The following is a 12,924-nucleotide window of genomic DNA, read 5'->3' as shown; positions in this document are numbered from 1 at the left end:
GTCTACTTTACTTATTCCACACATTTTCAACCGAAACCCTAAAGTGTGAAATAGGTAAATTAGGTCGATCTAGAGGCAAATTGAAGGTATGGGAAGCAAGAGAAGACTAATTCTAAGCATGGGTCGAAGTTTGATTGGAGTCAGAGATTAGGTAAATTTCTAATTTTAATTTCTAAAACCCTAATTTTTCTGACATTGGGGATTTTTTGGGGAAATCGATTGTATGTCTAAATTGAAGTATGGGTCACGTAGTAGGGTTGTTATCAGTAGATTAGGTTAGCCAATTTTGATTTTAATTGTATTTTTCAGCAAACCCTAATTTTGCTGATGTGGTACTGATTTGGGGATTCTTTTATTATAGCTTGTATGTATAAATAAGGGTCTCTGGGTGTTGTAATGGGGCATGCCTGGACTAGCCAGTGCTTCACCCAAGAGGACTGGAATAGCCAGTGCCTCAAGGGTTAGTTTTTACTTTAAATGACGTTGTACATTTCAATTGTTTTTATCCTATCCATGCTTTGATCTTGTTGTGCTTGAATTGTCTAGGATTGAATATCCTTATAGGTTGTTAAAACACTAAGCAAGCTTCTCTGCGGGTAGTTGCAGTGTGAGGGCCCCAACTATCACAAGGTTTAGAATTCATCTTAGTGCCTTTAGCCTCCTTTCTAGACCAACCCTTAGATGAACAGCCGGCTTTGAACCGCAACTGTCATCTAGTTATTCAGAAAGCCTAGAAGCTGACTGATAACTAACAAGGGACAAGAACATAGCTGGAGGACCTGCTTTTGTTTCTTTATCACTGCCCTTGGCTCACAACCTTGGTTTGTTTATCTTTGTTTCAATGTTTCTTATTCACTGACACTGAATTTCACTTTCTTTGTTCTCTGTCACTGTTACCTCATTGCTTTAGTTACTGCCTTGTTAATTTAGATAACTAGTTTCATCACTTCAATTCACACCCAAGTCTTTGTGGTTCGACCCTGCCTTGCACACTCACTACAACAGACCCTGTGCACTTGCAGGTATCATTTCTGTGAATCTTTTAGAGAGCCCACCACACGGTGGCGCGGCTGGCATGGTTGGCATGCCTTGGTGCAGAGACGTGGCTGGCATGGTTTTCCATTGGCACGTTGGTGCGGCTGGCATGGTTGGCATGCCTTGGCGCAGAGACGTGGCTGGCATGGTTCGCCATTGGCACGTTGGTGCGGCTGGAATGGTTGGAATGCCTTGGTGCAGATACGTGGATGGCATGGTTTTCCATTGGCACGTTGGTGCGGATGGCATGGTTGGCATGCATTAGCGCGGAGACGTGGCTTGCATGGTTTGCCATTGGCACGGTGGTGCGGCTGGCATGGTTGGCATGCCTTGGCGCAGAGACGTGTCTGGCATGGTTTTCCTTTGGCACGGCGGTGTGGCTGGCATGGTTTTCCGATTGCACGGTGGTGCGGCTGGCATGGTTGGCATGCCTTGGCGCAGAGACTTGGATGGCATGGTTTGCCATTGGAACGGTGTCGCGGCTGGCATGGTTTGCCATTGGCACGGTGGCGCGGCTGGCATGGTTTGTCATTGGCACGGTGGCGCGGCTGGCATGGTTGGCATGCCTTGGCGCATAGACGTGGCTGACATGGTTTGTCATTGGCACGTTGGTGCGGCTGGCATGGTTGGAATGCCTTGGCGCAGAGACGTGGATGGCATGGTTCTCCATTGGCACGTTGGTGCGGCTGGCATGGTTGGCATGCCTTGGAGCAGAGACGTAGCTGGCATGGTTCTCCATTGGCACGTTGGTGCGGCTGGCATGGTTGGCATGCCTTGGCGCAGAGACGTGGCTGGCATGGTTTGCCATTGGCACGTTGGTGCAGCTGGCATGGTTGGCATGCATTGGCACAGAGACGTGGCTGGCATGGTTTGCCATTGGCACGGTGGTGTAGCTGGCATGGTTGGCATGCCTTGGCGCAGAGACGTGTCTGGCATGGTTTGCCATCGGCACGGTGGTGCGGCTGGCATGGTTGGCATGCCTTGGCGCAGAAACGTGACTGGCATGGTTTGCCATTGGCACGGTGGGAGAATTAGGGTTTGGCCTATACAAAGGTGATGTCAGTTAATACTAAGGGTTCTGCCGTGGAACATGACACACGTATAAAATAAGGTACCCTGGTAATTCTTACGTAGGCATGTTGTTTGATTCTATAAATGTGCTAGTGGCCATAGTGACGTCATGTCAGATGCATAGTTTTACGATTTTAACCCTATGCTAAAAACCACCATCAACATTTAGTCCCCTGCTTAGCTCGGAACAGGAGCATTGTTGCGAGGTAAGCATACGATGGTGACAGACAAGGACAAAACCAAAGTGTCGGGTCATGAAAATTGACTAGGAAAATTCGTCTAACCTTTTTCGAGAGTATTTTGAGAATCTGTGATCCTTACGTTGGCGGCCTTGCATGAATTCTATTTGCGTCGTTATTGGTTAGACGTGAAATGGTAGAGGCAGTTATTGGTTGAGACACAGGATGTCAGCTTGATTTGGTCACGCGTCATCTTGGCTGGGGTAGGGAACGCGGAGGTGCTGGCTTACAAGTTGTTGGCGTGGCTTGGAATGGGATTTGGCTTGACGCAGCTCGGGCGCGGCTCGGCTCGGTCTTGGCGCAACTTGGCTTGGTGCGGCTTGGCTTGACTCGGCGTGGCTCGGCACGGGCGCGATTTGGACGCTGGCGTGGTTTGGCGTGGGCTACTGGGGTAACGTGAGGTAATGCATGGCGCGGATTATTGGGCATCGTGAGACTTTATCCTTGCGGGCCCGATTGCCTTTTCTTATTCGTGACTCAAAATAGGGAATCCTTTCCTTATTCGAACTTCAAAAGAATATTACTCCTATAAAAGGGTTGTTCTCCTTTTATTTTTCATCTTTGTTCTCACATCTTTGTGCTGGCGGCAGCGTGGTAGCAGTAGAACGAGCTAACATTCCAGGTATGTACTCCAGCGCTTCTTTTTTCTCTTTTTCTTTTGTCGGTGCAAGCCCTAGTCGTATATATATTCTCCATGAACCCGTAAAAATATTTTTGTATGAATGATTCTTCCTTGCTAGCAGTATCATAGCAATATTAGTCGCCATGCCGATAACAAGAAAACCTAGTATTATACAAAACATGTGTGTATGAGTAGGTTGTTGTTATTAGTTTTCTTCTCGTGAGAACCTAGCTTCAAGGTTGCTTTTCCCTTTTGTGTTCGTGTGAAAATATCCCTCCCCTGGTTGCGAGCGTATTTCCATGATAGAGCATGACTTGACCTGGGTTGTACTTTTCATGACTTCGCATGCTTCCCGCGGTACTGTATGATTTCGATCAATAGCGTATTTCCCTTAATATTACATATGCCTCGTTGAGTAGCATAAGTCTCCATTCTTCTAGTCATGAATGTCGTGACGTGTGGCCAACGAGAAATTTCCGTGACAAATACGTTGTTGTTCGTAACCGATCTCGGTAATACTTTATGTATGCTTTTTCTACGAGGTAGTAATCCTTCGTTTTGTTTCGTTGTAGTTACTTCAATAGCATAAGGAATTTTGTTAAGATGTCACCTGGGAAGAACCTTGCAACTGTACCAAAGAACGTTAGCAACTCCAAGCCAAATGCGGATGATGAATTTTTTACAATGTCTTCTTCACCTAGGAGAACCCATCCCAAGTATGTGGTGGTTCTTTTGACTGGTTCAGAAAATGAAGGAGAGGTCCAGTCGGTTCGGCCAGGGCGCATAATGTGATTTTGTCTGCAGAGGAAATAATTTCCTGCTTCTCCCATCGACTTTGAAATCCGTCAGAGCCCGTTGCGTTCTTTTGATAAGTGGATGCAATTCATGATAGGTCAAGACCATGTGAGGGCCAATTTGACCAAGGCACAGATTATTGAAGCTATCACGGCTTCTGCAACACTTCAAATTAGGAAAGATATCCAGGGCTTGATCACATTTGTCTCCAGATGGTGTCCAGATACTCATACTGCCATATGCAGGTGGGGAGAAATGACCATCTCTTTAGAGAGCGTAGCCATCTTGTTGAACCTTCCCATAACAGGGAATCTTGATATCACGTTGTCTGATGATGAAGAGGAGATGTGTGCCGCCCTTGTCGAGAAGTCAAAAGTGTTCTTCCGAAAAGATCACGAGACGAAGTGCTTCTACAGCTGGTGGGTATCTGAGTGGTTCCCTGACGAGCCGGAGGTGGACCTAGAATTAGATGACACTCTCCATGTTGCCGCGTTTTTAGCTCTGTGGTTGTCCAGAGATATTTTTGATGACGGCTCTGGCAATAAGGAGATAAGGCGATGGCTTATTAAATTTGCCATCAAACTGGCGAAAGGCGTCGTTCTTCCCATTGGGGGCTTGTTTCTTGGTTCTTTGTACACTCATTTGGATCATCTGGTTGCAGATATGTATGTTTCAAACGGTTATTTGAAGGTATACTCGTATGTTCACGTTGCTTTCCTCCAGGCATGGTTGTGGGAGCATTTCGCAAAGTACGCTCCTAAATCGTTGGCTCCGCTTCCTAAGTCTTGCGGCGGCTCTCGAATTCTGCGCTGGTCTAATAGGCGTCCAAGATCTGGAGTGAAGCTCATTGATTTTCTTGATAATATCTATGCTGTTACTTTTCTTCCCTGGGCTCCATTTCACGCGTCCATAGTTCAGCCGAACACTTTTTCCGCTGCTCTGAACTTGACTTTTCTTTCGCCCGGGGAGAATACAAGTGTTGGAGAAGTCGTATTTATGCGGAGTTGTATACCTGGACACGTGCCATCTTTCTTTCGGGGATGTTTCAAGGCGGTCCCTTATAATATCGACAGGGCGGCTCGGCATATGGGTTTTGACCAAGGGGTCCCATTTATTCGTCAGTCGGTTGCTTCGGAAGAACTGTTGCCAGCTGTTCTTAACGCCAGTGTTCTCGCGCCAGGTAAAAGCCTTCCTTTCCTGCTCCCAGATCGAAGTCCAATGACAACCCCTAGGTACAACAAGTTCAGGAAGGATGAGTTTCTTGCCATCCATGGGTTTGCGGGCGATGTTGTGGAGAATACCCGCGGCAGGCCTTCCTCTGTGACTTTAGCGGAACATCCACTGTTGAGGGAGCCTTCTACTGCTAAGCGAAAATCTCCCGACAGTTCTCATAAAAATGAGCGAAGGTCTAAGAACCGTGCGGATGGTTTCCAGTCGGATTCGTCGGCTCTCGTGACTTTCAGTTCTTTCAACACACGGGTATGGGCAGCTCCTTCTTGATTTGACTGATTCACACAAATCTTCTGTTTCGTTGTTAAACATCTTTTCTTTTCCGATTCAAGGTCTTGACAGCGCAAACCCCTTTGCCAAACTCGCGCATAGTCAGAAATCGGCTACTAAGTCTCCTGAGGATGTAGAAGAAACCGAGGAAGGAGAAAGATCGGGATCCAGCAGTGATGATGAAAATGCTTCCGAAGGTGACACCGAGTCTTCCTCCGGCGAATCCGCAGATGAGTCGGTAAGTTTATGCGTTCCTCTTCCTTTTTTTTTTGCCCTCTCTCTTCTTTTTTTTTAGTAAAAACTAAGTCGTAATGTTGCAGGAGGAGATTGTTTCTGAAGAGGGTCTTGAGGTGGAGACTTTCCACAATGAAGGTCCAGCCGTGGAAGCCGCGCCTATAGGTGGCTTGGAGATGGACATTGATAACGGTGAAACCAGGATGGTGTAAAGTACTTCGGTGACCATTGGTGCGGTCATGGTCAGGAATCCTTTGTCGGTCGCAGATTCAGTTGCGGGCGCCATTTTGGTGCCTTCATATTTGACTCCCCACGAAGACCATGTGTTGGTTGGAGGCTTCAGTGTGCCAGCCAAGCATGCGGAGTTGTATACCAGGATATGGGAAAAATAAGGACATATCGCCATGACCAAGAAGCTCACTAGCCGATTTGCACTGGTCAAGCGTGTGGAAGAAGCTTTATCTTCAATTCACCATATGTGCAACGTGACTGGTCACACTGTTTCCAGAGATGTGATCTCAAGCTGGAAGTTTCACCGGGATATGTGTGTAGACTTTGAGTTTAATGTCTCCTGGTTTTGCAAGGGCTTTTCTAAGATCCAAAGACTGCAGGCTGGAACAGTTGATGGTCCTTCTGCGGATTCGATTAATCGTCAGGCGGCAGAAGCCGATAAGTTGTCCCAGGAGCTGGAGAAGTTATCTCAGGAGTTGAAACTGAAGCAGGCGGCCCTTCAAAGTATGAAGAACGTTTTCTCCAAGAAGAACGAGCCGTTGTTGAGCGATTTTCCTTGAGCGTGTTACTTTTCTGAAACTCCTTTTCTTAGTTTTTTTTTTTGAAAGGCAAAGAAACGCCTAGTTTATGGTTCGGTTTTTCTTTTTGGATTGATAGATGATTGCTTTTTATGAGAGTTTTTGGATTATTTTGGGATAATGGTTTTTTGATATGTTAAAGTTTGAGTTGCAAGTGTAGGTAGCAAATCATCTAGGAAAATTGTGAAACCGTGAATGTTGCATGACGGGGAAAAGTATGGGATGAAACTTGGGAATAACATGGTATTTGGTTTCAACGTGGAAACCAATAGTAATTGGTTATGTATCCTGACCGGACTTACTTGTTTTTATTACCTACTTCAATAAAACGGATCCCAAACCGCAAGTTCGCGTTTTATGGGCGACGTCAAATTGCCCGTGAAAAGTCCCCAGTTGCTCCCCGTCGCGTGATTATTGATAACTGATCCGTCGATACTAAGCGGGTTGTTTGCTTTTTTCACTTTGGAAGTCCCCATTCAGCTCTTGTTGTATTACGCCTGGTAACTGTTATGACTGGTAACTGGATCGTTGATCCCTGAGCGGATCATTTGTTGCTATCTTTCCGAGATCTAAGTCAAACGATGAGATTGAGAGTTGAAAATTGACAGCGTGACCGAAAGATCAATCCTCCCGCTGTGGTCGCCAATTGATTGAGGGTGAAAACGGTTTTTGCTGATTTCGGTAATTTCGCGTGAGTGGGTGAGAAACTGAGTCTAAACCCTAAACAATGTACTGCAAGGGAGTACTTTAGATTCGAGAGATCAATCTGTACAAATCCGGCCTAAACCAAGAAATGGCCGTTCCAGTATTGTTTCGGTCACAAAGTGAAGGAGAAGGGTTGGTTTTAGGGAGGGAAGCGAAGAAAGTGTTGAGACCAGAATAGTTGATTCTGGAAGAGTAGTTGTTTGACTTGTATCAGAAAGTGAAAGCTAACAGATGGGAAAGCTAGCAAGTGATTTCTGAGTGTTGTAGGCTCCTGACCAAAACCTGTTGTTCGGTGGAAATAGGTAAGACCTATTTATACAAGTCGAAGTGAAACGTACTCTGGTCTTGTAAGAAATAGAAACGGATGAGTAAATGGGATGAGGTGTTAACCGGTAACGCCTGGAATTTATGTTCCATAATGAAGGAAAGCATTTCACCATTACTCCCTGTATTTACTAACCACCTTATTCTTATGACACTTTCATGTAACGGGCGTAGTGTACGCCACACGTTGTAAACCGCCAAACCAATACCCTTTATGAGCATCCCCCGGTTTGTGACATGTGTTAGATGTCTCGAGTGTTTTCATGGGAAAACGTGTAGCATGATAGCATGCCAGTGGCCATGATAGAGTCGGTATGGCTTTGCCATAGAATAGGCGCGGCCAAAATTAGGGTTTGGGTGCAAACCGTGATGTTTTGGATTTGGGCCGCAAGTTAGGTGGCGAACTTGAACGGTCGAGATATGCATCTCATAGGGAAGGATAGTCGTTGATTATTGCAACCCTCCGTTTTAGTAGCAAGCGTTGAGCATGGCTTTGCCATAGAGTAGGCGCGACCAAAATTAGGGTTTAGGTGCAAACCGTGATGTTTTGGCTTTGGGCCGCAAGTTTCCATGCGTTAGGTGGCGAACTTGTGTGGTCGAGATCTGCATCTCAAAGAGAAGGGTAGCCGTTGATTATTGCAACCCTTTGTTTGGTAGCTGGCGGCATGAAAGTATGGCCGGCAAGCTAGGATTTTGGTGTAGTTAGGCGCGTCCAAAAGCTAGGGTCTTGGCGTAGTTTGGGCGCGACCACAATTAAGGATTGGCGTTGGGCCACAAGTTGCCACGCGTTAGCTGGTGACCTTGGACGGTTAAGATCTGCATCTTAGATGGAAGGGTAGCCGTTGATCGTTGCAACCCTTTGTTTTGGCAGCAAGTGACATGAAGGAAAGGATGGCATGGTATAGGCGCGGCCAAAACTAGGGTTTAGTGCAAACCGTGGTGTTTGGATTTGGGCCGCAAGTTGCCATGTGTTAGGGGACGAACTTGGATGGTCGAGATCTGCATCTCAAAGAGAAGGGTAGTCGTTGATTATTGCAACCCTTCGTTTTGGCGTGGAGAAGTGGCTGGCATGATTTTCCATTGGCACAGTGGAGCGGCTGGCATGGTCGGCATGCCTTGGCGCAGAGACGTGGCTGGCATGGTTTTCCATTGGCACGGTGGCGCGGCTGACATGTTTGGCATGCCTTGGCACAACAGACGTGGATGGCATGGTTTTCCATTGGCACGGTGGTGCAGTTGGCATGGTTGGCATGCCTTAGCGCAGTGACGTGGCTGGCATGGTTTGCCATTGGCACGTTGGCGCGGCTGGCATGGTTGGCATGCCTTGGCGCAGAGACGTGGCTGGCATGGTTTGCCATTGGCACGGTGGCGCGGCTGGCATGGTTGGCTTGCCTTGGCGCAGAGACGTGGCTGGCATGGTTTTCCATTGGCACGTTGGTGCAACTGGCATGGTTGGCATGCCTTGGCGCAGAGACGTGGCTGGCATGGTTCGCCATTGGCACGTTGCTGCGGATGGCATGGTTGGCATGCCTTTGCGCAGAGACGTGGCTGACATGGTTACCCATTGCCACGTTGGTGCGGCTGGCATGGATGGCATGCCTTGGCGCAGAGACATGGCTGGCATGGTTTGCCATTAGCACGGTGGTGCGGATGGCATGGTTGGCATGCCTTGGTGCAGAGACGTGGCTGGCATGGTTTTCCATTGGCACGTTGGTGCGGTTGGCACGGTTGGCATGCCTTGGCGCAGAGACGTGGATGGCATGGTTTTCCATTGGCACGGCGGTGCCGCTGGCATGGTTTGCATGCCTTGGCGCAGAGACGTGGCTGCCATGGTTTTCCATTGGCACGGCGGTGCCGCTGGCATGGTTGGCATGCCTTGGCGCAGAGACGTGGCTGGTATGGTTTGCCATTGGCACGGTGGCGCGGCTTGCATGGTTGGCATGCCTTGGCGCAGAGACGTGGCTGGCATGGTTTGCATTGGCACGTTGGTGCGGCTGGCATGGTAGGCATGCCTTGGCGCAGAGATGTGGCTGGCATGGTTCGCCATTGGCACGTTGGTGCGGCTGGCATGTTTGGCATGCCTTGGCGCAGAGACGTGGCTGGCATGGTTTGTCATTAGCACGTTGGTGCGGCTGGCATGGTTGGCATGCCTTGGCGCAGACTCGTGGATGGCATGGTTTGCCATTGGCACGGTGGTGCGGCTGGCATGGTTGGCATGCCTTGTTGCAGAGACGTAGCTGGCATGGTTTTCCATTGGCACGGTGGTGCGGCTGGCATGATTTGCATGCCTTAGCGCAGAGACGTGGCTGGCATGGTTTGCGATTGGCACGGTGGGAGAATTAGGGTTTGGCCCATACAAAGGTGATGTCAGTTAATACTAAGGGTTTTGCCGTGGAACATGACACACGTATAAAAAAAAGGTATCATGGTAATTCTTATGTAGGTATGCTGTTTGATTCAATAAATATGCTAGTGGTCATAGTGACGTCATGTCAGATGCATAGTTTTACGATTTTAACCCTAAACTCAAAACCACCATCAACAACAACCTGAGAGATTTGAAAAGCTATATGTCCCTGTGTTTTTGATGCCATACCGGTTGGTGTTATTCGTTGTGTGTAGTTCTTGAATGCCTCAATTGGTAGTATCATACTGCAGACTCAATACTTATCTACTGCACATATAACGCATGACACATGAACATCACCAGCTAGCCCATTTATTCAATATGATGTGGTGCTTCATTTTAAAAACAAAATAATATTACTGAGTCTGGCTATGGATTAATACTTCGAGATTTTGCAGGAGGATTCATTCAAAGAAATTGCCATCATGCAGATGAATATTTAACGACAGAGGAAGCAAAATGCAACAGATCGGTGCAAGCTATGCATTTGGCAGAAGAACTGGGATTTCTACATGTTCGATTCTACCTCGATGCTAAATCAGTAACGGGAGTAGCAAATGGAGATATCATGAAGGCAACTTGGGAGAATCAATCACTTGTTTTTGAGTTAAACACTAGATTATATATTATCAAACTTCATGGACTTACAAATCCATTAGAAGAAGAAGAAGAAGAAGGAGGAAGAGGGAAGAAAAAAAAGCATACGCTCTCAACTTCCGCAAAAGTAGGAGGACCAAACATCCGCTCCACACACCCACACCTTTGTGACCCTCAATACTCAACAGCATCAAACGGCTACACAGTTGCAATAAATCTTCTATTAACTAGCAAAATTACAGATACCGGGAAAGAACGAAAATTCTAGCGTAAAAGAGAAGGGGGAAAAAATACCGTGGGCCCCACCAACGAAAATCTATAAATCAGAAGCTTGGAGCACCAAATAAAGATTTGAAGGAGCAGCTACTTCTGCCTCTTCAAACTCTTCTCTTCCTCTCTTAAATCTCCCTTCCTTTCTTTCCACTTTCATCTTCCCATCCTCATTTCCATCATCCTCTACTTAACCAGAGTCATACTTAACCAAAATCAAAACCATGGTAGTAACTACAGATTTAGGAAACACCAATACGATGAAATTTTTATGTAGTTATGGTGGTAAGATTGTTCCTCGTAATACTGATGGTAAACTTCGTTACGTTGGTGGTGATACTAGGGTTCTTGCCCTTGATCGCTCCCTTTCTTTCTCAGGTACGTAACCGACTATTTATTTATTTTAGCCATGAATTTCAATTTTAGGTATTTTTAGGGCTTTCTTGAATTTTAGCCCTAAATTCTATTTGTTATTGGTATTACAGAGGTAATGATAAAGCTTGGAGAATTATGTGGATCAATACCAGTGAAATTGCGCTGTCAATTACCAAATGAGGATTTAGATGCATTGGTTTCAATAAAATCCGACGAAGATCTTGTCAATGTTATCGAAGAATATGATCGAGCTAGTAAAGCTACATCAAACACTCTAAAAATCAGATCGTTTCTGTCACCATCATCATCGTCAAAATCAGTGAAAAGAATTTCACCTCTACAATCGTCAGATACTTCCTCAATCGGTGATGATGGATCATTTTCAGCCATTGGATCATCGTCACCCCCTCTAACAGGCAAGACAGTAGCTCGTCATCATTGTTGTGTTCAACAGATCTCAGAACCACCAGTTCCATATCCAACCGTTCATTATTATTACCAGAATCCTTCGAATCATCAGATAGTTTATTATGTTGCTCATCATCAAGGAAACAACACTAGTAGTAATAATAATCGGGTGCAGTATTAACAGTAGTAGTTTTGTTAAATTAGCCCGAAGAATACAGTTCGTATATAAATAAGTTAACCGAAAAAAAATATGAAGAAGAAGAAGAAAGGCGAAATCACTAAATAGAAAGAAAGATGTTTGTTTCATTTTTTTTTGGTAATGTATGTTTTTACTGTATATCATGGATTGAAAGAGTGATTTCTCTCGTCCTCATCATCCTCCTCCTAGCTTATTCCAATTTCCGAAACCCTAATTTTTTTTAATTATGGGAATGAATTTTGATCTTAGCTTGACCTGAGTTAATGCCGTTATCCCGGGAAGGACATTATTGATTCTTTATGGATAGGTTTTGCCCCGTCAATTCTGCAGATATAATCTCGAATTTCGTACACCTCTTAGATTTTCGTCATTGTTTCTCATTGCGTTTCACATCGTTGGTTGCCACCATTCTCAATCCTTAAATTCTCATCTACCCTATTCCAAGTGTTGTATTGTTTACAGTTTCGACTTTTTTTTATTATTATTATTTATTGATAATCTGATTCTTGCTTATGATTTTTCTTAGCTCATTTAATTTGATTGTTTGTTTTATGTATTTGCAGGTTAATTATAGCGTTGGGAGGACATAGAAGCTATCTGCTCGGGAGGTGTAAAGATAGAGAAAGAGGTAATGAAAATTGACTATGGAAAAAGAGATGTTGTTTGGTTTGATATGAAAGATTCCTGCATTAACTAACAGTCTAACATCAGTATGAATTGGCTTTTTCTTGACCAGATTTTTTCAGAAGATAATAGTCTTTCTCAATACTAGGAGCCGGGAAAATCAGTGGTGGTGCCATGGTCGTGGGGGTGCTGAAATACTGAAAATGTATCTTCAAATTCTTATATACCACTCCACACATTTATCTGTTATTAATATACAAAGGAAAATTGGAGAAAAATCTCAGAACATATACCTGCAAAAAAATTTAAGGTGCATCTTTTGGCAGATATCCCAATTGTCCAATGGAGTTTTGGTTGAATCAGAACTAATGAATGAATGAAATAAAATAAAATAAAATAAAAAACAGATAAAAGAGGATGGCTGGATGGGTCTTTTGTGACAGCTGGTAATGGAGATAGATAACAATGGCATATTCCCTAAAGTTTGGATTCTAGTCCCATGGGGCCAAAAGTTGTGACCTAAGTTAAGTTCATGGAAGCAGATGAGAAATAAAGAATCTGAATTGGGTTCTACACAAAAGAATGATTTTTGCAATTTGAAAGTCTACTTGTTTGATTGAACTTGAAGAGGTAAATGCTTAAGAAAGAGAACAAAAAAACTGGACTCCAAATCAATTTCTTAAAATTTTTGGTACTACTATTTTGACTAT

At 45.1% G+C, this 12,924-nt stretch overlaps 1 protein-coding gene across 2 annotated transcripts; it reads left to right on the top strand.

The window, feature by feature from the left end:
• The first annotated feature begins 10,676 nt into the window (after positions 1-10,676).
• Positions 10,677-12,541, top strand: LOC113282313. Of its 2 annotated transcripts, XM_026531296.1 has the most exons (4): positions 10,677-10,986; positions 11,094-11,399; positions 12,154-12,218; positions 12,327-12,541. In XM_026531296.1, the coding sequence occupies exons 1-3, from the start codon at positions 10,833-10,835 to the stop codon at positions 12,156-12,158; spliced, it is 465 nt and encodes a 154-aa protein (XP_026387081.1). In that variant the 5' UTR covers positions 10,677-10,832; the 3' UTR covers positions 12,159-12,218; positions 12,327-12,541. The 2 variants fall into 2 exon arrangements, with proteins under 2 accessions (XP_026387081.1, XP_026387080.1); XM_026531295.1 differs by lacking the exons at positions 12,154-12,218; positions 12,327-12,541 and having other exon boundaries at positions 11,094-11,827.
• The last annotated feature ends 383 nt before the right edge of the window (positions 12,542-12,924 follow it).

This window comes from Papaver somniferum, chromosome 5 (assembly GCF_003573695.1).
Source record: "Papaver somniferum cultivar HN1 chromosome 5, ASM357369v1, whole genome shotgun sequence".
NCBI lineage: Eukaryota > Viridiplantae > Streptophyta > Magnoliopsida > Ranunculales > Papaveraceae > Papaver > Papaver somniferum.
Note: the sequence above shows the minus strand (reverse complement) of the source record. Positions and strands in the feature narration are given on the sequence as shown.